The sequence below is a fragment of the Nomascus leucogenys genome, chromosome 2, assembly GCF_006542625.1.
Source record: "Nomascus leucogenys isolate Asia chromosome 2, Asia_NLE_v1, whole genome shotgun sequence".
In the NCBI taxonomy this organism is placed as follows: domain Eukaryota; kingdom Metazoa; phylum Chordata; class Mammalia; order Primates; family Hylobatidae; genus Nomascus; species Nomascus leucogenys.
In genome coordinates, this window is record NC_044382.1 from 92,389,424 (window position 1) to 92,416,955 (window position 27,532).

A 27,532-nucleotide genomic window follows, 5' to 3' on the forward strand; every position below is an offset into this window, starting at 1 on the left:
AAAGTTAAATTTTTTTTTATACTTTCTCCCTGTAAGTAATGTTAAATAAGGCTGTAAAGAATTCAGAAGGACACAAAGAAAGTTGTTAAGAAAACTGGAGTTTTCTTTGCTAAGTCAGTTTGGCAATAACATGAAGCAAAATCAAAGCATCCTAGCCAAGATAAATCTGCACAGTGGAATGATCAGATATGAGGTAATAGTGTGACATGCCTGTGGGTATCAGACATTCTTGTAAAAACCACAGAGCTAAAATTTGGTCCTGCACCATTAAACTACGGCTCTGCCAAGCAACAACAGGAACACTCGTTTTAAGTCATTGCTGCAAGCCAAATGTAATTCTCACCCAAAACAATTAAATCTTTTAACAGAGGCCTGAATCTGGGCAGTTTGAGCCCTGAGAATCACTTTAGTGGCATGGAATCCGAATCTCATTTCAGTGTGAAAATGAGATGGTTATTGTTCAGATCAGGAGGAAGTGTCAGCTGCAAAATATAGGGCACTCAAGTGACTTTAGTAACTTGAAGTGATATTTGTTAAGATTAGATTTAAAAAGGGTTAGTTAAGAAATTTGTATTTTTTGTGAGAAATGCACGTATCATTTTATAAATTTCATTTTTAGCAATTAGAAAAACAATGCTCACTCTAGAGAACTTGGAAAATATAATAAGTAAGAATATATAGAATAAAATATTATCTCAGTCTCACATCACTCAGACATAAACTCTGGAAGATTTTATTGCATTTGCTCTTGGTCTTTTATATACACACACACATGCAAACACAAACACACACACATACATACATCCATACACACAACTGTATCTGAGAGTATGAGTAAAATTTGGATCATTGTAATGTAATAATTTAACACTTCTTTTACTGTCCCCCATTTCTTCATTTATTCTTCATAGAAAATGTTAAATGGTGATATAATATTCTATTTGTCTGGCTATATCATAATTTATTGAACATATGTTTACTCTATAAATTGTTTTCCCTTTACTGCTAATAAACAGTATTTCATATAAAATGTCATTCACATCTCTGATTATTTTTTAGTCTAGAATTTTAGAAGCGGAATTTTGGGGTCCAAAAGCAATAACTTTTTGAGGCTTCTGCTATGCATTGCCACCTGTTTTCCAGAAAGGTTATTTACTTCCACTGGCTATGTCTGTAATTGCCTGTCTCACCTATTTGCTAGCAGCAAGCAGGATCTTTGATTAGGGATTGGTGTGGGTTGGGAAGAATGAAACACCCTCTGTGGTTCGTTGTTTCTAAATATCAAAAACTATTTATTAAACAACATAAGTATGTGCCAAACATAGTTTCTGGCACTGAGGATACAGTAATGAGCAAAAGAAACCAAAGCCCTGTCCTCAATGAGTTTACATTCTACTAGGGAGAAAAAAAAAGCAATTAATGAGTAAATTAGATAGGATGTTAGAATATGATAAATGTTATGAAGAACAAGAAATTAAGAAAGGGAGATGGGACAGTGTAGGTAGGGACAAAAAATGAGAGAGTAATGCACAGTATACACATAGTATTAGGATGTTGGAAAATTTTCCACCTTTGAGGACATTACTGGTTTCCTGTAAGAGACTAGTTGGAAAGTAAGCTAGAAAATATTGAGCTCCTAAATCCAAATTTAATATCTGGTGAACTCTGGAATCTTTGACCATAGAGAGTACTAAATATAGATTTTTGTTAGTTTTAATGGATTCTTATTCTTTGGTTTTTAATTTTTATCCTACTTTAACTCATTCATTACAAACAACTTAGTTCTATATCAGCAACAGGCAGAACATGACATATCTCTGAAATGTTGATTATCTATCAAAGGAGAGTATCAAAAATGTAAAAAGGAGGCTTGGTGAGTGGAGGGTGAGGGATGATAAGGGAAATGAGCAAAGAAAAAAAAAATAGGGAAATAATTAGAAACCCAGTGCAGAGCCAATGTGAGTTCCTGGTTGCAGGGAGACCTACCAGTCAAGGAGAACTTCAGTGAGTGTGGTCCCCTGAGCATCTTTTCCGGGCCATTTGGAGAGTAACACAGTGGGGCCATTTAGGCTACGAGTTGGATTTAAATTTGCCTCACTTCTGGATTAGGTTTTTCCCCCGAGAAGTAAAACCACCCTTCGTGCTGTATTTTGGCAAAAAAACAACTTCCTTAAGGGTCTCTTGGTTTTTTGCAAGTTTATCACTCTTCGAACACTCTTTTTTTACATAGCAGTGATCTCTTGTCTCATATCTTAATTTTGGCAGGATTGAGGAGGACTTTCAAGTAAAGCTAAAAGACTGAAAGAAAAGTAGGTTTTCAAACTTTAGGTCTTTTCACAAATTATTTTATGAAAGATCTAAATTTTTTCTTTTTTACCATATTTAAAAGTTTTGAAAACCACTTTTTCTGAGAAGAAAAATTACAGACATCCTTTAGTATATTAATTGTACTGTTTTTGTTTTTAAACTAGAGTTTATTGGTATACAAATCCAGTTTCATAGGTAGGAGGATACCTTTTGAGGCTTTTATTGTGCCAAGTATTAAAGATAAAAAACACAAAACAAACATTTGGTATTGAAAACACTGCAGATCGCTAAGTATAGTACTTTGGTAAATACAGTAAAATGGATCAGACATATTTTAAAAGACATAAAAATAGTGATGGTACTGTTGGGAGTAAGTAGGTAGTAGAGTAATTGGACCTTCCCTTTTTTTTTTTAATTTTTGCATTCACTGATGCTCTGAATTGAAAACAATTGCCTTAAATCTTATGTACACTTTATTCTCTTTCCCTTTGCCAAATAAATTCACTTAACTCATTGTCTCAAACCATAAACTTATTTTAAACTTAATTCAAGGAAAGACTAACAGATCTGTAGGCCCAGAAAAGACAGTCATATTAGCCATTGTCACATAAATCTAAATCTGTATTTCTAGCATATTTTGGAAGTTTGTCACCACTAATGTTGTCATGCTAGACATGATAAAGCATGAGAGTAGCCAAAGCATGGTGGGAAAGTGATGCTCAAATTGACCCAGAAAGGCGCTGAAGTCTCATACCACATTCTAGTTAAGAGGACCCAAGACTAGGAAACTGGTCTCTTATTTATAGGCCAATATTATTTTCATCTTGTCAAAGTTTGTTATTCTTGAATAGGCACAGCAACTATGTTTTTTATATAATTATTGTTGCCAGGAAAGCAATATTTTAAGTAACAAAGAAATGAACCTAAACCAGAGAGTTCTGGGTGCATAACATCTCTAAGGTCCAAATAATTCCCTATTATGCTGAACTGTTGTAAGAGACAATGCATATCAAGTACCTAGAAAAGGACTTCATCTATTATAGATGCTAAATAAATGACACATATAATGGAAGGCAAAAGATATTTCCAATTGTATATTATTGCTCAGAGTAGGATATATATATATATATATACATGTATATATAAAGGTAACCAGCAGAGAAATGTCAAACCCATAAAGTCCTTTTCAATGTACATTACACACAAAAAAAATCTGTAGCAAGATATACTTTTGAAGGTGTATCTTTTTATATCAATATGCATAAATGTCATAAATGTTTCTACTAAAAAGAAAACATTTCGTATTAAATCATAAAGCACAATTCAACTGTATGGTGTAAATAAGAATCACATCTAAAACAAACTAGCTCTGAAAGGTTGTATATAAAATGATTAGCATAGGTATGTCAGGTAAATACAAAAAATAAATATTGCAACTATCTCAACTTTTTTAACCAAATAGATGAATTTGGGTGAAAAGCAATTACAATAAATGAGACAAAGGTACTTTATAGTAGTAAAGATAAGACAAGACAGGCTGAAAATTCGATTGAAGTATCATCACAATTATATAAATTTATATGTGCACATAAGAGGTAGAAGAAAACAATGATTAGAGTGATGAGATTATTTTTTCTCTAGTTCTACTTCCATTAATTTTATTGAATTAATAATATGATGAAATTCCTAAATTGGGGGTTGATGATATATTTAGAAATCTAGAATAACTAGACCAAAATTTGTCAATGATATCTCATTGCCAAATAGTAGACATTTGTTGAATGAAGACTTTGGGACACATATATTTTCTACTCACAGTTTAACAGTCTTTCTCTTTACCACCAAAGTAATTTCAGCTATATGAAGCAACAGAAATTGTTGAGTCTATTCCAATTAGATTGTGATACAATACCGTCGTTGATGTTACTTTTTGACTAGCAAATAGTTACCTTCTCCCTCCATTTTTACAGCAATATGAGAATTGGAGACCCAACCAGCCAGACAGCTTCTTTTCTGCTGGGGAAGACTGTGTTGTAATCATTTGGCATGAGAACGGCCAGTGGAATGATGTTCCCTGCAATTACCATCTCACCTATACGTGCAAGAAAGGAACAGGTAATGATTACCCCGTTAATAATGTGTACTTAATCTTCGTTTCAATTATAAAGATAATTCAGGAATTTGTGTCTCAAATTCATTGTTTGAGACACAAACTGGATATGTCCATGTGTGTCATCTCTCGTTGCTCTGGAATATTTCACTCTTCCAAAACAATTGAAAAGTTTGTTTTCAACAGTGTTCTCACCTTAGATTTCAAGTCCTTAAGATAACAATGTGGCATTAATGTAGGAATGCTGCCTGGTAATATCTTTAAGAAGAACAACTGCCAGTCCAAAGGCCAATAGACCTTTTTATTTTTATTTATTTATTATTATTATTATTATTATTATTTTTTGAGATGGAGTCTTGCTCTGTTGCCAGGCAGGAGTACAGTGGTGTGATCTTGGCTCACTGCAACCTCTGACCCTGGGTTCAAGCAATTCGCCTGCCTTAGCCTCCCAAGTAACTGGGACTACAGGCACGCACCACCACACCCAGCTAATTTTTGTATTTTTAGTAGAGATGGGGTTTCACCGTGTTAGCCAGGATGGTCTCAATCTCTTGATTTTGTAATCTGTCATCCTCGGCCTCCCAAAGTGCTGGGATTACAGGCGTGAGCCACCGCTCCTGACTGACTTCTTTTTTTATTTTGATGAGAACATTACAAAATAAAATAGTTGTCAACAGTTAAAAATTAGGCTACATTTTTTAAATCTAGATTTTTAGCTTTTTTAAGAAATAAGAAGACCTGGTACCATGTGGCCCATATTCAGATTTGTCAGTGGTTTGAAGTACTAGAGCTGAGAACCACTGCCCTCCCTTGGTTGGGGCTGCAATCTCCATTTATTGCAGTCCTCATTGAGTCCTTCCTTTATTTTATGTGAGTCTGTGCCCCAATCCTGAAAGACACAATCCCAAATGCCATAATCCTAAATGTTGAAATCCCAAAGGATTAAAATCCCGAAAATAGAATTCTGGAAAAAAACAAATTTTAAAGACATTTATTTACATTTTAAAATGATGATTTATTAGAGAAACATATAAAAACATGACAGCGTGCGTCATAAGCCACTTTAGACAATAAAATAAATAGACAATAAAAACATACATATATTTTCAAGCATAAGCACTCAGGTATACTAATGGCAGTTGGGGAAAAACCAAAATATATGAACGCACATCACTCTGGTTGTAATTGTGTGCACAAGCTTTATAACGGTGGTCATCTGAAATACCATGATGAACAACATAAATCTTTTCACAAGATTGATGAAAAACTGAGATGGGTTACCACCGCATATTCAGTCACTCAAAGAGCCGAGATCTTGAGAAATCTTATCTTTCATAAATGGAGATGTATAAAAGAACATCTCTTCATTTATTGAGGAAATTTCAATATTTTTATATTGAGAACCAAGGAAGCTGAAGCCAGTAGTGTAACTCTCAGTCTGAGACCGAAAGCCTGAAGACCTGGAGGGTCTCTGGTGTGTAAGTCCTGGAATCCAAAGGCTAGTGAGCCTGGAGTTCGATGTCCGTGGTGGCAGAAGTCTGTCCCAGCTCTCAGAGAAAGACCAGCTTGCCTTCTGTATCTGTTCTCTCTGGGCCCCTGGCTGATTGGATGGTGCCCATCAACAATGAGGGCAGATCTTCCCCACCTCATCCACTCACGCTGACACATTAATCTTCTCTGGAAACACTCTGAGACATGCCCCAAATAATGCTCTATTAGGTTTCTAGGTATTCCTTAATCCAGTCATGTTGACACCTAAAATTAAGTCTACAAGTCTACCCCTTGCAACTTGGCACACATATGCATCTTGTTAAACCGTATTTAAATCTCCAAATAAAGACAATAACAAGGTAATATAATAATTTCTCCTGACATAACTATCCTGCATACAACCAAAAATGCACTGATCTCTTCCCTAGAATTTGGCTTTCAGGATTTCAACACTTGGGATTTTAATATTTCAGAATTATGATTTTGGGGACTTTAGATGTTAGGGATTTTAACCTCTAGGGATTTTGGTCTTTAGGAATTTCAAAATTTGGGATTATGACTTTGGAGATTGTGTCTTTTGGGATTATAATTGGCACCGGTTTTTGCCAACTGCCTGGTCTCTGTAGGCATTTGAGTTTTTTAATCATTCCCTTAGAAGTTTATTTTATGCTTATAAACTATGGATCACAAATGCCATCCTTGTATCTATTGTTGAATATTTACAAGATATAATAAAATAAGAACATGTGTAATATAAATTTTATGAGAATTGTTTGGTTAACATTAAACAGAAAATATTTTAAAAGCTAATTTTTTAAAAGGTGTGTTTATCATTGGCCAATTTCTAAAGCACACTGTACAGACTTTTTCCCTAAACAAATAGAAATTCTGTAAAATATTTTAACCTATTTGCAATTAATAATGGTGTTATCACATGAATATTTAATCCCTAGACCCAGATTTTTACCCATCTCAAATAAGAGTACAAAGTACAAATGTAAAATATAAACCTATTTGATTTATTTGTCTTTGAATACAAAAATAATAAAACTAAAAACCACACTCTATAAATATTTTAGGAAAGATTTGAACCCCAATAATGAGAAATTCTATTAGAAGAAAGAGAACACTAATATACATCAAGTCCCAGTCTCATATGAAAGTCAGCTGTTAGCAATGAGTACGTTAGTCTGCTATTTTCTCACCCAAGGTAGAATGTATTCTCAATACCTTTTCTACATGAGAAACTTTCCTGACCATGTCCCTTACTTCAGCACCTCTGCGATGAGATTTGTAAAAATAGCAAATCAAGTATTTTCTATTTTTCTTTTTCCAGTGTAGGAATCTTTACTAAATTATTCGTCTCTATCCAAATGTCATGTTTGCCCTCTTATGTCTCCAGTGGTCCCTGGAGTCATACTTTTCATTTTATGATTTAAACATTCTTACGTTTCCTGTTTTATTTTTTCCTATAGCAGGGTTTCTCAACAGCAGAGCTATTGACATTTTTGGTCAGATAATTCTTTATTTTGAGAGGCTATCCTGTGCATTAAAGCATGTTTAGCATAATCCCTGCCCTTTGTATACTACATGTCAGTAGCACCTTTACATCCCCTCTGCATTGTAAAAAGCAAACATGTCTCTAGACATGCCATATGTCTCCAGAAGAGGCAAACTGTCCCACGTTGAGAACCACTGCCCTATACCAAAAAAGATTCACAAAAACACCATGATTGTTTACATTTCCCAATGGATAACAAGTTTTATAAAATACTGGTTCTACCTCATTAAAGAAGAAGAAGAAGGAAAAAAAACCTATTTTTGCATTTTATCTCCCCTACTCGCTGACTTTTATATTTGTGCAGTCAATTCTTTACTACTAATCATAACTCTGGGGAAGTTTTTAAATGTTTATAGGCTTTTAAAAAAGATACCCTTTTCTCTTTTTAGATATTTTAAACCTACAGACCTAAGTAGTTCTCCTTTTAATTAACTATTAAATACTTGTAAAGAATTATAATATATACAAAAGGCATACTTTTTAAAAGAACACCTCAATGCATACTACCCACATATCTGTGGAGTATCCTGTGAGTTCCTCTCAGTCCTATTTACTTCTCAACTCCCACCAGAGATAATGACTTAATTCCCTTGCTTTTCCCTTTTCTATTATGATATACACTTGTTTCACTAAACAATAAATTATTTAGTTTTGTACATTTTTGAGCTTTAAATAAGTGGAATCATACTGTATATATTCTGTGCTTTGCTCTTTTTTTTGTTCGGCATTATGTTTGTGAGATTTATTCATGTTGATGCATGTAGTGGCATGTTCTTTGTTTTTGTTTCTGTATTGCATTTCTTGCATAACTATACAACATTTTACTTATCGATTCTCCTGTCAGTGGACACTTGGGTCATATTCAGTGTTTTTGCTTTTATAAACAATGTTTCTATGAGCATTCTTGAACTTGTTCTTGGTCAACTTTTGTGAGTTTCTGTAGGATATATTTCCAGGAGTGAAGTTGCTGAGTCATAGGATATATGTACCATAAAATCTACTTTTAAAAGCCAAATTTTTTTCCAAAGTGGTGGTACCAATTTTCACTCCCACCAACAATCTGTGATAGATCCTGTTGCTCTACATCTTCTCCAACATTTGGCACTATTGGACTTTGAAATTTTTGCCAGTCTGGTGGGTATAAAATGTAATCTCTTGTGACTTAATTCACATTTTTTGATACGTCTCTCTGAATATCTTTTCATATATTTATCAATCACTTGAAGCTCTGCTTTTGTAAAGTTTCTGTTCATATCTTTTGGTTATTTTTGAAAATTGTTTGCTTATAATCTTATACATACTAATTTGTAGGAGTTCTTTTTATATTCTGGTTACTAATCCCTTGACAATTTTATATGTTGCAAATGTCTTCTCCCAGTTTGTTGCTTGACTTCACCCTTACCTTATGACATTTTCTGATGAACAGAATTCTTAATTTTATTTATTTTTTTTCCTTTATGATCTAATCTTTTTTGTGTTTTAAGAAATCTTTACCTACTGATAACCTACAGGTCACATTGGCAGGCTTCCAAATTAATCTGCCTGGGGGAGGTCTTATGATTCCTGGCTTACATCCTGTCCCTGAGTAAACAATTTTATCGTGAGTTCCTCAAATCTTATCATGAATTCCTTAAACTGTTGACATACTGATTAATATGTAGCCTACTGACACTGGAAAAACACTGATTTGTTTCTGAATCATGAAGTTTTACTGAGTGTTTTGCACATAGAGCATTTTAGCTTGTATTTTGTAATCCGTAGCCAATGATTATAAGCTCTGTATTGTACCCTCCAATGAAAATCACAGCTCAGGTCTGAGGAGTTGCCCTCCCTTCTGAACTTCCCCATAAAAGCCTTGCAACCTGTAGCAGATTCTGGAATATGCCCAAATTTGTGGTGTGTCTTCCCAGGTGGATCCTGGCATTTGGCTTCCAATAAGCCTTTATCAGATTATTTCTGCCTCAACAGACTTAATTTTGGTTGACACTATCCTGAAGTCATAAAGATATTCTATAGTTTCTAAATGTTTTATAGTTTTGCCTTTTGTATTTATATATTTCAACTATCTAGAATTGATTTTTAATGTATTCTCTGAAGTACAGAACCAAGTTTATTTTTTTCTGTATGAATACACAAGTGTTCAAATGAAAAGACTACACTTTCCCTCTGCTCTGCCATGTTGCCTCTTTCAAATATCAAGCATGTGTGTAAATCTGTTTCTGGTCTATTTTCCTGTCCTTGCCAGTACCACACTCATTGAATATTATAGCTTTTTAATAAGTCTTCATATTTAGTTTTAGAAGAAATCTATACAATTATTTCCTCAAAATTATAAAAATGACTTCAAATTTGTTAGTACAGCACCAAATCAAGTATATTGAATTATTGAATTGGTCATTTTTAGCCTTCTCTATCACTTTGGTCTTACACCATCTGATACTTGCTATTATCTGGACCCTAGTATAGGCTTTCCATATTACAATAAAAGAAGTGTGCACCATGGAATACAATGCAGCCATAAAAAGGAATGAGATCCTGTCCCTTGCAGGAACATGGATGGAGCTGGAGGTCATCGTCCTTAGCAAACTAACACAGGAACAGAAAATCAAATACTGCATGTTTTCACTTATAAGTGAGAGCTAAACAATGAGAACATAAGGACACAAAGAGGGGAACAACAGACACTGGGGCCTACTTGAGGGTGGAGGATGGGAGGAGGCAGATTAGAAAAATAACTGTTGGGTATTAGGCTTAGTACCTGGGTGACAAAATAATCTGTAAAACAAACCCCTGTGACATGAGTTTAGCTATATAACAAGCCTGCACATTTATCCCTGAACTTAAAAGCTAAAAAAAAAAAGTGTGCAGGTATCCAGATTGAGGTCAAGCAGAAGTAAATTAGAAGAACCAAACATTTAAATTAAACCAAGATTTGTCATTGCAAAAGAATATGGTTGTAAACAGTCTTCTGAATATGTAAATAAATTTAATAATTGTAAACTTTTAATATTAGGATGTTGACATTCAAATATTTGGTACCAAGGTTTCTGGTAATTATTTTCCCACTGAATATTTGCAATAATTCATGAGAGAATGTGGCATGCTTTTGTGGGCCTGTGGTGTAAGAATTCTTAAACAATAGAAATTTCCACTTAGGGAAAATTATATTTAAGTTACATTTGTATTAAACATATATAGGAAAATACAATAATTTAATCAAAGTTGATTTTTTTAAAGCATATCATTAAAATAAGTGTGCTAATGTTGAATAAACTATGTTAACACAAATTCAATTAAATCAATTTTCCAAGCTTTTGAATTTTTTTAAAATTCAAAATTACAAAATTTTTCATTGTAAATTTAAAATGATGGTTAAGAATTCCAAGCTTTACCCTCATTTGCCTATCTCAAGAGTTTAAATTTATATTCATTAAGGTATTTATGACACTCAGGCATGAATATTATGGTCTCTTTTTCTTGTCTCAATACAGAAGACAAAAAAGAGCAAATAAACATAAATGGAACCAAAAGATATTTGTATTTAGGAGTCTTTGTCCATATTTCAAAACTATGATGTTATTGTAGGTTGTAAGGTTTTTTGTTTGTTTGTTTTGTTTTGTTTTGTTTTTGAGACAGAGTCTTGCTCTGTGGCCAGGCTGGAGTGCAGTGGTGCAATCTCGGCTCACTGCAACCTCAGCCTCCCAGGTTCAAGTGATTCTCCTGCCTCAGCCTCCCAAGAAGCTGGGACTACAGGTGCCCACCACCATGCCCAGCTAATTTTTTGTATCTTTAGTAGAAACAGGGTTTCACCATGTTGGCCAGGTTGGTCTTAATCTCTTGATCTCGTGATCCACCCCCGTTGGCCTCCCAAAGTGCTGGGATTACAGGCGTGAGCCACCGTGCCCGGCCTGTAGATTGTAAGGTTTTATAAGGAGGTAATAGTAATAGTTAAATTCATTATTGTCCCAAGTGAAGGTAATTAACAAATAAAAACTTAGGGACGGGGATGAAGACAGTATGCTTTTTAATTTGGAAATTTTGTCAGAATAGTGGCCCTTCCAGAGGGGTAGATGAATGTATGACCATTTAGTCCTATGGTTGTTTTAATAAAACAAATTTCAAGATGGCATAATCTGGGATTCAGAGTAGGCCCAGAGCCTCAACATTACATTTTTTTTGAAAAATTTCATATTCTTAATTCTAAAAGATTGCCTTTGATGAAGTTGCTTACTTTAGAACCGTAAAGAGAGAGAGAAAAATAAGAGACTCATATTAGTTGAAATAGTCAGATTATTTGGAAATAACCCAATTTGCTTTCCTTTAGTTGCTTGCGGCCAGCCCCCTGTTGTAGAAAATGCCAAGACCTTTGGAAAGATGAAACCTCGTTATGAAATCAACTCCCTGATTAGATACCACTGCAAAGATGGTTTCATTCAACGTCATCTTCCAACTATCCGGTGCCTAGGAAATGGAAGATGGGCTATACCTAAAATTACCTGCATGAACCGTAAGTGGTCCTTTAGAAAGAATGGACTACCGTGCTATAACAACTACTAGACACCTTCATTTTACGGCTGTGGTATCGGCAGTTTAGGGTATGGAGCAAGTAATATTGTTGTGTTTTCTTTTTTTCTTTCTTTCCTTCCATGTAGCATCTGCATACCAAAGGACTTATTCTATGAAATACTTTAAAAATTCCTCATCAGCAAAGGACAATTCAATAAATACATCCAAACATGATCATCGTTGGAGCCGGAGGTGGCAGGAGTCGAGGCGCTGATCCCTAAAATGGCGAACATGTGTTTTCATCATTTCAGCCAAAGTCCTAACTTCCTGTGCCTTTCCTATCACCTCGAGAAGTAATTATCAGTTGGTTTGGATTTTTGGACCACCGTTCAGTCATTTTGGGTTGCCGTGCTCCCAAAACATTTTAAATGAAAGTATTGGCATTCAAAAAGACAGCAGACAAAATGAAAGAAAATGAGAGCAGAAAGTAAGCATTTCCAGCCTATCTAATTTCTTTAGTTTTCTACTTGCCTCCAGTGCAGTCCATTTCCTAATGTATACCAGCCTACTGTACTATTTAAAATGCTCAATTTCAGCACCGATGGCCATGTAAATAAGATGATTTAATGTTGATTTTAATCCTGTATATAAAATAAAAAGTCACAATAAGTTTGGGCATATTTAATGATGATTATGGAGCCTTAGAGGTCTTTAATCATTGGTTCGGCTGCTTTTATGTAGTTTAGGCTGGAAATGGTTTCACTTGCTCTTTGACTGTCAGCAAGACTGAAGATGGCTTTTCCTGGACAGCTAGAAAACACAAAATCTTGTAGGTCATTGCACCCATCTCAGCCATAGGTGCAGTTTGCTTCTACATGATGCTAAAGGCTGCGAATGGGATCCTGATGGAACTAGGGACGCCAATGTGGAACTCTTCTTTGCTGCATTCCTTTTTCTTCACTTACAAGAAAGGCCTGAATGGAGGACTTTTCTGTAACCAGGAGCATTTTTTAGGGGTCAAAGTGCTAATAATTAACTCAACCAGGTCTACTTTTTAATGGCTTTCATAACACTAACTCATAAGGTTACCGATCAACCCATTTCATACGGATATAGACCTAGGGCTCTGGAGGGTGGGGGATTGTTAAAACACATGCAAAAAAAAGAAAAAAAAAGAAAAAAAGAAATTTTGTATATATAACCATTTTAATCTTTTATAAAGTTTTGAATGTTCATGTATGAATGCTGCAGCTGTGAAGCATACATAAATAAATGAAGTAAGCCATACTGATTTAATTTATTGGATGTTATTTTCCCTAAGACCTGAAAATGAACATAGTATGCTAGTTATTTTTCAGTGTTAGCCTTTTACTTTCCTCACACAATTTGGAATCATATAATATAGGTACTTTGTCCCTGATTAAATAATGTGACGGATAGAATGCATCAAGTGTTTATGATGAAAAGAGTGGAAAAGTATATAGCTTTTAGCAAATGGTGTTTGCCCATTCTAACAAATGAGCGAATATATAGAAATAGTGTGGGCATTTCTTTCTGTTAGGTGGAGTGTATGTGTTGACATTTCTCCCCATCTCTTCCCACTCTGTTTTCTCCCCATTATTTGAATAAAGTGACTGCTGAAGATGACTTTGAATCCTTATCCACTTAATTTAATGTTTAAAGAAAAACCTGTAATGGAAAGTAAGACTCTTTCCCTAATTTCAGTGTACAGCAACTTGAAGAAGAGTAGACAAAAAATAAAATGCACATAGAAAAAGAGGAAAAGGGCACAAAGGGATTGGCCCAATATTGATTCTTTTTTATAAAACCTCCTTTGGCTTAGAAGGAATGACTCTAGCTACAATAATACACAGTATGTTTAAGCAGGTTCCCTTGGTTGTTGCATTAAATGTAATCCACATTTAGGTATTTTAGAGCACAGAACAACACTGTGTTGATCTAGTAGGTTTCTATTTTTCCTTTCTCTTTACAATGCACATAATACTTTCCTGTATTTATATCATAACGTGTATAGTGTAAAATGTGAATGACTTTTTTTGTGAATGAAAATCTAAAATCTTTGTAACTTTTTATATCTGCTTTTGTTTCACCAAAGAAACCTAAAATCCTTCTTTTACTACACTGTGACTGGTCTGGTTATTTACAACTTTAAATCCTAATGTGCACCAACATTTTTACATTCTGGTTCCATCATGGAGTGCAAGCTTCTAACCTGGATGAAATGATTTTGTGGCAAGCAAAGAAATGATTATATATACCCATAAAAGTTGTGATAATAATTCTGATAATGTTTTCATCTGAATACTACGTATTAATTTCAAATATGGAAAATATGCAATGGGAAAAGTGATAGCTCACATCACAGAAATCTTCCTATGAACCAAGGCAAGTATTTTACATGTAACATATCATAACAAGCTTATGAAACAGGGGTCATCATTACTGACTGATGAGGGATCGGGCATAGAGGGCTCGTTATTTGTCCAAAGTCATGCAGTTAGTGTGTAGCAGAAGCAGGTAATCCCTACAGCCCACACAGCATTTCCAAGAAAAATGGAAAATATTATATCCCTGATTGTTATGCATTTAAGAGGTTAATTTACTGGTGAGGAAATCATATGTAAATAATTATCAGAAGGTGTCAAAAATATAAAGTTATCACCCATTCAGATAGCCATCCATTCCTTCAGTTTTCATTCATTCATTATTTAAGGATTTAATGTGTGCCAGTCACCGTAATAGGCTCTGAAGATTCACCAGTGAATGCGGTAGACAGGTTTCTGCCCACATAAAGTTTTTATACTGGCTGCATCCCATGGAAATTATCATAGAACCCATTCTATTCAGTATCTTTATTGATAATCTGGAAGAACCAATACATTTTATGCTCCGAAGTTATAGCAAAGATATAAAGGTCAAAGGTGAGCTGAAAATTATTTTAAGGTTCTTTCTAGAAATGTCAAAAATATACAGGGAGATTGGCATGAATAAGTGTGGAAGAGAAGAGATTATTTTCCTTTCTGAGCTTGTCCTTTTAGTGTGCACTCTGTCATATCTTTTACATAGAATTTAAATATGATCCAAGGGAATATATAAGAATTTATATTAATTGTGCATATGTAGCCTTCTTAGATTATTGGTGGATCTAGGTACAAATAACAGAATCTGTAGGATGTACAGAATACTGGGACAGAGTGAGACATTAAAAAAGACTTACAGTAGTCAAAGTCAGCAAGAAGTGGTTCTTTGTCCATTTTTAAAGGTTAAGTGGCATATCAGAGGGAAGAATGTGCCCCTGCATTGGGGGCTATTTAAGAAGAGGTGGTCTTCCAGGGTAGCTGTATTACTAAAGAGGTAAGAGAGGTTGTATAGGGAGAGGTGCATCATTTTAATGTGATAGTAAGTAGACCTTTGCTGATCTTAAGTTAATTTTCAATGAAGTACCAAGAGTAGGAACTGAATTAGCCACAAGCTATTTGCCCGGAACTCATATATCTGTACAATAAACTCATAGAGTTTGCAAATAAACAGAAAAAAATAAAGTAGTTGTAAAAAAGTTCAGGGTTAATTTTGTGCGTGACTTGTGCATGACTATTTCCCATGAAAAAGATCTATGAGAGAAAATATATTCTAGATAAGGGAAAAAGATGTTATCATCAAGTGGCTAAAGACTCAGTGATGAATACAACATTTGTAAAGTGTTTCCTTTTATGTTTCCTAATATTAGAAATGCAGTGAAATTGTTTCTGAAAAAAAAAAGTTGGCAGTGATATGTTAGCACTGATATTGGTGCATCTTTCTTTTTACTGTATTGCAACTTGCATTTGCTCTAAACAAATCAGAATTCATCCAAATGATTCTTTTCTGAAACAAGTCTAAACAGAACATTCGTAAAGGTCCTTGAGTGAGTCATTCAAGATTGTATAATCTTTTCCCATTATTACTCATTTCTGTATGTTTAGATCCCAGCTGGACAAGAAAGAGCAAATGCCAAAATAGAACAAGAATGGTTTTGTTGAGGTGTTTACAGAATAAGCAAAGCCTGGGTTTTAATTGGAATTTAATTCAGAGTTCTGTCTGAGTCCATCAAATGATCCCTGTTGAAGATTAAAAGTTTACTGCCTTAGGCAGTAAGTCTTAAATTATTTTTGATAGTATTTATTTTAAAATTTTAAAAACTATGTACCTCTCACATTTTAAGTTGTCAACAAAATTTTTTTCATCATAAAGTTAAACAACTATAGAGGATGTAATTTTTGACCTATTTTAAATATTGCCATTCTAAAATAAGCATGTAACATCACTTTCAGGATATATTCGGTGGAATCTAAATATCATAGTGGTTTGACCTACATCATTCTTTTAAAAATAGTCTTTATTAACAGTCAAAAATTTTATATTTTTATTTTCTTTGGACTAATTTTAAAATTTAAGTTCCTCTTATGGAATGTTATCAAAAATTATATAGTTATATGCTTAGAAGTCTTCTATTGATTAAGCCATCAAACTTAAGTACATCAAAATTTGTACTTTAAAGTTTAAATTTTTTTTTCCTTGTGAACATAATCCTATAAACTAAAATTTTCCTGGACCAAGTAATTTTTGTAGTTTACTAATATACAATTGATCAAAACAATATAAAGCTATTGTAACATTTGAAAGATTATACAAATTGTAAAATTTTGTTGGAAATATGTCCTAATGAGATGGCTGTTTTTCCCAATTCGCATTTCCGTAGAGAAATATTCCTTAAAACTAGAATGTGGCATGGCTTAGCACATTTCACTCTCATTTTGTTTGACAGATTTAAATACCAAGAAAATCTGTTTACATAAGTAGATGAAAATGATAGTTTTGTTGTGCACTGCTACTCAATTTTTAAAGCAATTTCTTAGTTATATGCCAAAAATCACAGTGATCTATCAAAAGTTATTTTCAAATTACCTCTCAGCTGACATGTCAAGTCCTCCTTAATTTTTTTTTTTTAAATAAACACTTGGTTTGAAAAAGGATTTCTCACACTGGTATCAGAATTATTCAGTGTGAATTGTCTTTTATTTGTTCTAATTCTTGCATTCCATGGCAATGTATCCTAAGACTCAGAATGAATAAGAGATATGTTTCATGTAGTGTTTTTTTTTTTAAATAAAGTAGAAAAGGAGCAATTATCTGAAGTATTGGTCCTCAAAGTTTGTTCCTTGGAACAACAGCATTAGTTTCACCCAGGAACTCGTGAAAAATGCAAATCCTCAGACCTTACCCTACTGAATGAGAGATTATGGGAGTGGGGACAGCAGTATGGTTTTTCGCAGGCACTCCGGTGATTCTCATGCTTTCTAAAGTGTATGAGAACTGGCATAAAGGGGGATGCAAAAGCAGAAGCAGCAGCCTCCACCACAGACACCTCCCTAGGCAGATGAGTTTTAGAAAAGCATCTAGGTGGAAATTAAAGTTCTGGAAATGGCTTCACTTTTATGTATCCCTTGGAAAGTCTTAGGGCACTCACACAGTAGGCGTACTACCCTAGGAGTACACTAAGTTTTCCCCTGGTTTGGAGAAAGCTGCTTTAAGATACAGAGTCCTTAAAGTGCTTTCTGATTTTTAGTACATCATCTGTCCATATTTGTGAGCATGTGTTCTACCAGTCTGGTGGTGATTACTTTCCAACCTTTTAATGGGCCTCTGGTTTTAAAGAAAAAAATGAGAAAGATTTTCTTTACAGGAAAAACTGAATAAAGCAGCATGATTAAAAATATTAATTTCTTAAAGACCTGATACAAAGTTTTAAGTGTAGGAATTAAGAGAAATTTAAAAACAGAAATAGAAGCAAAGAAGATATATTGTAATTTCTCTTCAAGAGCCAACCAGGAAAAGGAACCTCAAATTCAATGATGAGCCCTAAAAGAGGCCTAAGTGGGAGAATCCTTTGGAGTGGATTGATCTCTACATTGCTTCGGTTCCCAGATCATCTCACCCTCTCCTATGTTCATTAGCCAGATTAAACCCATTTTTCATCTAATAATACATATTGAGCACTTATCAGGTTCCAGGCACTATGTTAGGTGCTGGGGATACTGTTATAAACAAGACTAGCTGAGTTTCTGTTTTTAGGGAGCTTACAGTCTGATGAGAAAGATTAGTAATGGCATTAAAGTAGGAACAGTCTGATTTCTCAAATGCAAAAGACTCTGTTCTTGACCATCTCTTTTTTTTCCACTCTCCATCTTTGCCTGATTCCATTCATAACAGTGGCTTAAATCCCTACATGATTACTTCCATGTCCAGTTGGTTGGATTCTATAGGCACATGAAGAGCTTTATCTTTCAAGTTGAACTATTATCTCTCTCTCTCCCCCAACCATTTTTTTTTTATAACTAGTAGTCTAAGAGTCATTCTGGCTCCTAATTTAATGCCCATATTCAATCAATTGCCAAATTCTATAATTCTACCTCCAAAGCCTTCTCATATCCATTCTCTTCTCTCTATCCCAACTGTCCTCAATATCGCAAATAGGCTTACTATCTCTAGACACACTGCTTTCCAAATTACCTTTCAAACTACTGCAGAGTATTCTTTAAAATGTGCAAATCAGAGCTTTGGCATTCCCCAGCACAGAATTCTTCAGAACTTAATGCCTACAAAACAGAATCTAATTTCATATGCATAGACCTTACCTACTTGTCCAATCTAATATTCTGCAAAATGCTGTGAAAAAAAAAAAAACCCAAACTATTCAATTTCAGGTCTTGATTTAGAAATCCTAAGTGGAACAACTATCAAATTTAAGTTCCAATGTTTTTATTTAATTAGATCAGTTTGGTTTCCTGTTCAGTCTCTGATCAAATGTCAGACTCTCCTTGTAGTAATTGTATGGGAGGCAGAAATGGAAGACTAAAACTGCTATTTGACTGAGTAAGACATATGTGTGTCTTTCCGGGTACACTGTACACCCTTCTCCTGCTCTGTGCTCTGAGATACTGACTGTATAGACTGCTCCTATTGGGTTCAGCCATGGAGAGCATTGCAGGAAATCCGAACCAGAGAGGATAACTCTCTATCAGTGTGTAGCCACTTGGCTCCTCCCAATCCTGTGGGATTGCCATGGGCTGGTGGTACTCTATAATAAAGTTAGTAGATCCTCCTGGGCAGCAGTCTCCACAGAGCCCTCTTTGCCTTCTGGTTCCACAGCTGCTCATAAGACCTTTCAGGACTCGTCTAGCAAGAGCTCTCCACTATTTTTGGCTCCATGGATACTGTATTATGAACTGTGATTTCCTTAAGCTTCTCACTTTTGTAATCCCTTTATTAAACACTCTTTGACTAATTTTATTTGATTGTGTCATCTGTTTCCTGTTGGATTCCTGGCTGACAGTGTTATTTGATGCATTTCATCAGGGGAAATTATGGAAGTAATCCCATTCATTTCATTCATAGGATAGGCATGCTAGATTGCAGTCTGGAAGCTTGCACACTGGTTCCCTTGGGTTGCTTCTATGGCGTCTTATTGTGTACTTATATGAGGTTATAGCTTTAATTCCTTTCTTGTAACCATTAAACACAAAGCATGTGATTGTTGCAACTGACAGCCATTTTTCTGCCTCGGCTATGCATAAACATGGCCACACTGCAGACTTCTTGGTCCGAACGTTGTGTTTTCTGGCTTAAACTTCCAAAACAAAATGTATTACTCCTCAACTTGAGTTCACAATCAAGGTCAGTTTTCAATGCTTGTTTTATAATTAGGAGGAAAAAAAAAGAGTAGGAGTGAAGTTATGTAGGTGCATAACAAGTTTCTCTGAGACTAAACCCCAATATCTTTGTAACTTTTTGGTTACTCACTGAGAAAGTAGGATGAGAAGGGAGGAAGACATTGCTATTTTAAACCTGCCAACAGATTTCATTTCTTTGGATAGAAGTATGCCTTTATCTTTCAGAGATGAATTTTTCCCTCTGGTTTTTGGAGAAGTCATTCCAGGGGAGGTCTTCAAGTTCCACAAATTTAAGACCAAGCTCATACTTCGGGATGAATTGGTAAAAGGAGAAGCTGAGCTGCTCTGCATTAAAAAGTAGATGTTGTTTTCTTCTCATACAAAATGTTGTACCTTTTAGATTAAACTTTAATACGTATTCTGTTCGTTTTCTCTGGGGTCTTGATTCCAGGGCATGAAAAATTCTTGGCAGAGGCTTTCTGTGTTGAAGAGGAAAGCTGATTCCAGCAACACGGTGGCAGATGTGCTGAAATCAAGAGAAACCTCTCCTAGAGATCTGTGCAGAGGCCTATAAACTCTGGAAGTAGTCCAATAAAGTACACTGTTTTAAGTGTGGCTTGGTTGTATTGGAATTCTTTACATTTCCTTAAATTCTCAGGATAATTTGGTTAAGTCTTGCCTATGCTTTTCAGAACGAAGACATGGACCATGGCTTCATCTGGGTAGGGTGGAGCAATAATAGATCAGCAGCAGTCTTGGTAAGCCAGATAAAGATGGTTGGGAATCACATGCCTGGTATGCGAAGGCTGGCTGGGGTCAGAGCGATATGCAGGGCAATTTATGGAATAGGGCAGCTTTCCTTAACAAAATGTGCCAAGAATATTTTGTGAGAGGGGCCTGATATGATTGTTAAATTTTTGGCAGGTAATGTGTGTTTTGGGGAATGCTGTTTTAGCGATAAAGGGAAGTGCAACTTCTTAAAACTAAATTTGGGAATATCTATATTATTCAGGCTTTCTTATAAGTAGTATCTTCATTACTTAATATGTGGCAATATTTTGACTTTTAACTTTGAGTATCTTCTCCTTAAACATGAGGTAAATTAACAGATAATTTCATTTTGGATAAGGATATGTCATTCAAAAAAGTGATTAGGAAAATTGTTAATGAACATAATAAGCAAAGAAAATAAAAGTAACCCGGAAAAGAAGTAGAAGAAAGTTAATTCCAATGATGGGAAAAAAATGGAATAGAAAATTGGTAAAGTAATTCCAGAAGAATGAGAGTAAAACAACAATATCATTGTTTTGGAAAAAGATTGAGGAAAGAAACAGGGATTTTAGAGGCTATACTAATCTAGGTTGAGCCAAAACATACCATTAAAAAGCAGGCTTTGGGATTCAGTGATGCTCTGATTATGAAAGGAGGAAAGAAGAAAATGGTAAGTGCAATATTCAGCATACAGAGTTGAGGAAAACAGAAATACTATAAAGCATTCATGTCAACACACTAGATAGGTTACATGGAACACCAAGAAACATTGGAAGCTCGCTACCAAAAGGACAAATGTTAGTGAGGGGCTTGGGAATTTCTGATTTTATAAGAAGGAAACAAATTTAGAATTATTTTTATTTAAATGAAGGTTTGAAAACACAAAAATAACAGCTCTGATTATCCACAAAGGAGGAAGTTCAGGATAGAGATTAGACCAAAGGACGAGAGATGCTGAAACAACTGAGAATGAATGGGCCATTGTGCTAAAGCTGGAAAATATGCATCTAGGCTGAAAATAGCATGGGCAATTACTTATTGAATATTACCTAAATCATAACTCTCGCCATTACACACCATGAAAACACTTTAGAAATGTGCTAAATTATGTCCTTGCTCTTTTGTTGTTGTTATTGTTAATTTATTAGCCAAGTAACACCTGTTCATTGTAAACTTGTGGGAAAATACAGAAAAGCACAAACAGGAAAGTAAATATTCAAGAGACTATTTGCTTCAGATCACTATTTTTAACCCACAGGGATCCAAAGAGTGCTCCATAACTATATGTAGAGGGAACTATTTATTGGGTGCCAGTCACTCTCCTAAGTGTATTGCCATCTGTTTCTTTTCACAAGAAAGTAAACTCCGTGAGCACAAAGCCTCCTCTGTCTTGTTCATCACCATGTTCCTAACACCTGCAACAGGGCCTGGCATGCAGCAGGCACTCAATAAATATTTGTTAAATGAAGGACTAAATCACCTCTTCTAGTGTTCCTGTAGATTTTATTGTCATGCCTATTTGCTGATGAGGAAACAGAGGTACAGAGAGATTATACTGACTTCCCAAAGCTGCTTAGTGATGGGAGGTAGAGCTGGGATGTACACCCAGAAAGTTTGATTCTGGAGCTCATTAACACATTTGGTTATTACTCTGTGGGCAGTGGGGAGCCGGCAGAAAATAAGGTCAATGTGATGATATTAATAACATCACACTGGGCCAGGCGTGGTGGCTCACGCCTGTAATCCCAGCACTTTGGGAGGCCAAGGTGGGCAGATGATGAGGTCAGGATATCAAGAACATCCTGGCTAACATGGTGAAACCCCATCTGTACGAAAAATACAAAAAATTAGCTAGGCGTGGTGGCACGCACCTGTAGTTCCAGCTACTCGGGAGGCTGAGGCAGGAGAATCGCTTGAACCTGGGAGGCGGAGGTTGCAGCGAGCCGAGATGGTGCCACTATGCTCCAGCGTGGTGATGAAGTGAGACTCTGTCTCAAAAAAATAAAAAATAACATCACACTGAAACTAAAACAGAAACCCCTTACCTCCATAAGACAGGTATTGTCAATAACTGATTACATTATTTGTTGAGGAGTTCTGTCAACCAGCAGCATCAGAAGCTGAGGACAGAGAAAGTAAAATGTAAAGCCATTTGTCTCTCACCACTCTGCTCCAGAAATATGCCATCCATGGTTGTCTGGCACCTAAATTAGTGGCTGAATGGTTTAACAAATAAGAATCATTCAGCCTGTTGGGATTTCTAGAATTTCACGTAAATGAATGTTTAGAAAAAAATATAGGTACAATTTGTGTCTATTTAAGACTGCAGAGTCAGAGTGAATGTCAGAGTCATTTCATTCTGGATTTCAGCACATCGTGACTTTTATTGTTGCCTATTTTATCAAAATAAATATTTGCCACTTATTTTGTGATGCTGGGAACATGCCAGGGCATCAGTGGGAACGTCTGGAACAGAATCGGAAGTTGTTTTCCAGCGAGCTGTGGACAAATCTCCATGCAGCCATTTTGCATGATCCTGGAGATCAAGAAATGCTTGCATGAATTTTCAAATACAGTTTACATTTTAGCATTCATAGGAGTCACTGACATGCCTATGACGTATCCTAATTCACATAAGCATATAAGTCTGTGAATTTCTGAAGTGAATGGAGATTAAATAAAACAACCCAACTTTTGATTTCAAAGAAAATGTAGCAGAAAAAAATGACAATGTGTTCTAAGTTTTGATTACCCTTAAGAATGTACTTCGAATTAGTCTACAAATGTGAGAGCACAAATTCATTCCTTTGTTCATTTATTTTCTCATTCAAGCACAAACTACGTTTCAGGTATTACTTTATTTCTGAGATTCATTTCAGACTTTATTACATTGTTATTACAGTAGGACAAGACTCTTCTGGGTTTTAGTAATTGCCCCTGAAACGATCTGACAACATCCAACACTTATACTGGCACACTGAAAAGATATGTTATCTGTCTCAGGATTAAAGACATTACAAAGTAAAGCAGGCTTTGTTGGAAACTAGAAATAGCCTGTGAGTTCAGGTTGGAAATAAATGTTTGGAAGCAGGAAGGAAGATTTACATTCGAGCAACAAGTAGTTGTAATAACAAGTTTGTAATAATTCTGTGCCAAATAGAGACTCTGTATTTGAAAATATTGCCTCAAATATTTCATTCAATGTCATGTCTTATGCCATCTTGTAAGTTGATTTAAAATGTACTGAGACAATGCCAAACAATGTTTTAGCTGTTTCTTTTCTTGTGCCTCTCAGTTCCTTGTTTAGGAGCTGGGAACTGGTTACTTACACTTGAAATAGACAGGAAAGCCCCCTTGAGTATCCTGAATGCCACTGAAAGATCCCGAGTTGACCTGTGGAGGGTGATTGGGGCAAGGCAGGATTGTCAGACCACAGCCAACAAAGGCAGAACAGGTGTGGTAGAAAGCAGATGGGCCTGAAATCAGAAAATGTAGGATTAGGCTGGCGTGGTGGCTCACACCTGTAATCCCAGCACTTTGGGAGGCCGAGGTAGGTGGATCACTTGAGGTCAGGAGTTCAAGATCAGCCTGACCAATGTGATGAAACCACGTCTCTACTAAAAATACAAAAATAAGCCTGGCGTGGTGGCGGGCACCTGTAATCTCAGCTACTCGGGAGGCTGAGGCAGGAGAATTGCTTGAACCTGGGAGGTGGAGGTTGCAGTGAGCTGAGACCGTGCCACTGCACTCCAGCCTGGGTGACAGAACGAGACTCTGTCTCAAAAAAGAAAATGTAGGATCAGACGCCAACATGTCCATCCACTAACTGAGGGACTTTTGACACCCAGCCCCTGAGATTTAGTTTTCTCAGATAATGTAGCTGGCTCCCAACTGGACCTAAGATGGTGGTTAGGATTTGGTGCTGTCTGACAAACTGTGAAGAGGTCATTCTTAGGTATCATTTTTATGAACACATTTTTTGGGGGGGTTTGGTTTAGCTGAAAACTAAAGGAAAATATTTTTCCTTTTTGTTTTCTCGGTGGAAAAGTGAGAAAACAGAGGTCTATCCTATGTATATCTATCACTTAAGGCAGAAGCCGAAGGAACTATTTTTATTAGAGATTGAAACCAAGACTTATGCAGTGCTATGCTTCACAACATGAGGGGCAGAATGTGATCCGTAGTCACATGGCAAGGGGCAAGGGAAATTGTGTGGCCCTGGTACCTGACGGCTTCAGGGAACATGCCAGGGCATCAGTGGGAATGTCTAGACACCCAGACACAACCAGAGGCTGCTCTGGGAGCTGGGGATGCTGTTAGGCCCTCTGCACAGATGGAATCAAGAGTCAGATGATTAGTTATTTAAGCCATTATGATCACTTCAAGGCTGTTCTAGTGAAGACAGGGGTAAATGAGGCTTAAAGTGTTTCAGACACTTTAATTTAGTAGTAGTAGAGCCCTTTCTACTCACAGTGAAAGCTTATTCTGAACACAGATACATAATAAAGATAGAAGTAGAGCTCTCTGTGTTGAAATGGTAAGAACCTGGAGCTACCCACTTAGCTCAACCGTCATCCATGTTTCTTACAGCTCCCTAAGTGCTTCCAATTTGCAGCCAAGGTGGAGGACCACTGCCTTAGAGAAATGCTTCTCAAACATTAATGTAATTACTAGTCACCTGGGGATCTTGTTAAAATGCAGGTTTCTATTCAGGAGGTCTGGGATGGGGTCTGAGGCCCTGCAAGTCTAACAAGCTCCCAGGTGGTTCTGATGTTGCCGGTAGGTAAAATACACTTTGAATAACAAGGTCTTGGAACACTGGTTCTCTCACTTCCGTGGGCATAAAAATCTCACAGGGTGCTTATTAAAACACAGATTATTGTGCTTGGCTCTCAGAATGTTGGATTCAGTAGGTCTACGATAGGGCCTGGTAATTTGCATTTCTAATATGTTCACGGGTGATATAGCTCTGGGCGTGATCATGTAGGGCATTTCCAAAACCTGGCAGAACTTGGCAACCTCATAATGTATACTCATGCTTGGCACCTCCACCCCTCCCCACTCCCCTTGACCCTCCATCCCTGCCTCTAGCAGAATCTGCTTTAAAGGCCCCTTGTTGATTCTAATCAAATCATTGATATAAGGCCTTATAGGTCACATGAAGACAAGATTTCATTCCAAATACATACTGTATATTCGTTGTCTCTGCTTTTCAAAATAATTCTTGACTGGATTAAAGATATTTTAAAACAGATCACTGATGAAATCCTAACACTTAAACTATACATTTTCATCTGGTTCCCTATGAATTATGTCATCTGAATATTATCTGATGAATATTATTTCAGCAGATTATTTCATCTGAATAATCCCTATGAGGTAGATACTGTCTCCATTATCTCTTTTATTACAAGCGAGGGAGACTCAGAAATGTTGTTAGCCAGACAATTCTTTAGTTCCTGTAGAGAAATAGATTAAGAATTCAAAATTGGTTGATTTTGGAATCTACTCATGCCAAACTAGCTATATTGTTTTCCTCCCACTTTCTATTAACTTGGGTCTGTTCCATTATGGGTTATGTGGCAGAAGCTAATTACTGGGAGCTTGTCATTTGAAGTGACAGGTAATTGAAACTTCAGTCCTCTATGAATGTCTGTGTAATGCATAATACATTATTAAGCACTAATTATTTAAAACACAAATGAAGCTGATTGAAGTCAGCTGCAGGAATTGGTGGTTAATATTAAAATTGAAACTACAGATAATTAACTTGGGTCCAAAAAAGCTCATTTCAAGCTAGCCGGCAAAAATTATTTTTTGTCATTTGGTATTAATTATGACATGATAATAAGCCTAATTTTATTTGGTCCATGTACATTTGCCTCATGTACTCAGGATAAAAAGCAGAATAGAATTTCTAAATCCAAGAAAGGAAGAAAATAATCTATCCCACATTTGTATTAATATTTAATTTTTTGCTGAATTAATAATCAAAGATTGCCAACACAAACCTCAGTGGAAATGGTGATTCTTTTAAAAGAATATTAAATTGGATTTTAGTTTCAAATGGGATGTTATTATTTTATAAAATTTAATCAGTCAAATTTCTCTAAATGGAACATCTTATTAGAACAATAGGATACATATCCCCAGTAGCTTCTGTATATACACTGTAAAAATATATGCTATATACATAATATATTATGACATATATTATTATGTGATATATATCATGTTATATATTATGATATATAATATATTATGTTACATATATAATATGTTACATATGATATATAATATATTATAATACATTATATACCATATTATAATATTATATATAATTATAATTTATATTTATATAATTTATATATATAATTTATATTTATATAATTTATATATATAATTTATATTTATATAATTTATATATATAATTTATATTTATATAATTTATATATATAATTTATATTTATATAATTTATATATAATTTATATTTATATAATTTTTATATATAATTTATATTTATATAATTTATATATATAATTTATAATTATAATTTATAATTATAATTTATAATTATATATTATATATTATTATTATATAATATATAATAATATATATTATATAAATTAAAGTGCTTCAAACATTTATAATATTTATACTATAAATATTATAATATAATAATTATAATCATTATATTATAAATATTATAATATAATAATTATAATATAATATATAATAATATATAAAATATATAATATAATATATTATTATATATAATAATATAATATATTTTAATACATTATATATCATTATAATATAAAATATTTTAATATATTATATATCATATTATTATATACAATATAATACATTGTATACCATATACAGAAATATTGTATCTAATTTCCTTATTGGTTTTTGTTTCTGGAATTGTCCACCTGAAGCTTTGTATCCTGCAGCAGTGTATGATGATGTATCTTGTATAAGTGCAGGAAAAAAGTGAAGATTTTTTAAAGAATAGTTGGAGTAGTACCTATCGATAAACATATTTCTGTGAT

General features: G+C 34.9%; 1 protein-coding gene across 3 annotated transcripts in view; it reads left to right on the forward strand.

Moving 5' to 3' along the window:
• VCAN (versican) overlaps nucleotides 1–14,115 on the forward strand; it is a 109,659-nt gene extending 95,544 nt beyond the window's left edge. For all 3 annotated transcript variants that reach the window (XM_003261560.4, XM_003261562.4, XM_003261561.4), the window contains 3 exons: nucleotides 4,278–4,422; nucleotides 11,794–11,976; nucleotides 12,122–14,115. In XM_003261560.4, coding sequence (XP_003261608.1) covers nucleotides 4,278–4,422; nucleotides 11,794–11,976; nucleotides 12,122–12,249 — 456 coding nt within the window. In that variant the 3' untranslated portion in view covers nucleotides 12,250–14,115. The remainder of the gene's footprint in view (nucleotides 1–4,277; nucleotides 4,423–11,793; nucleotides 11,977–12,121) is intronic.
• Nucleotides 14,116–27,532: the final 13,417 nt, after the last annotated feature.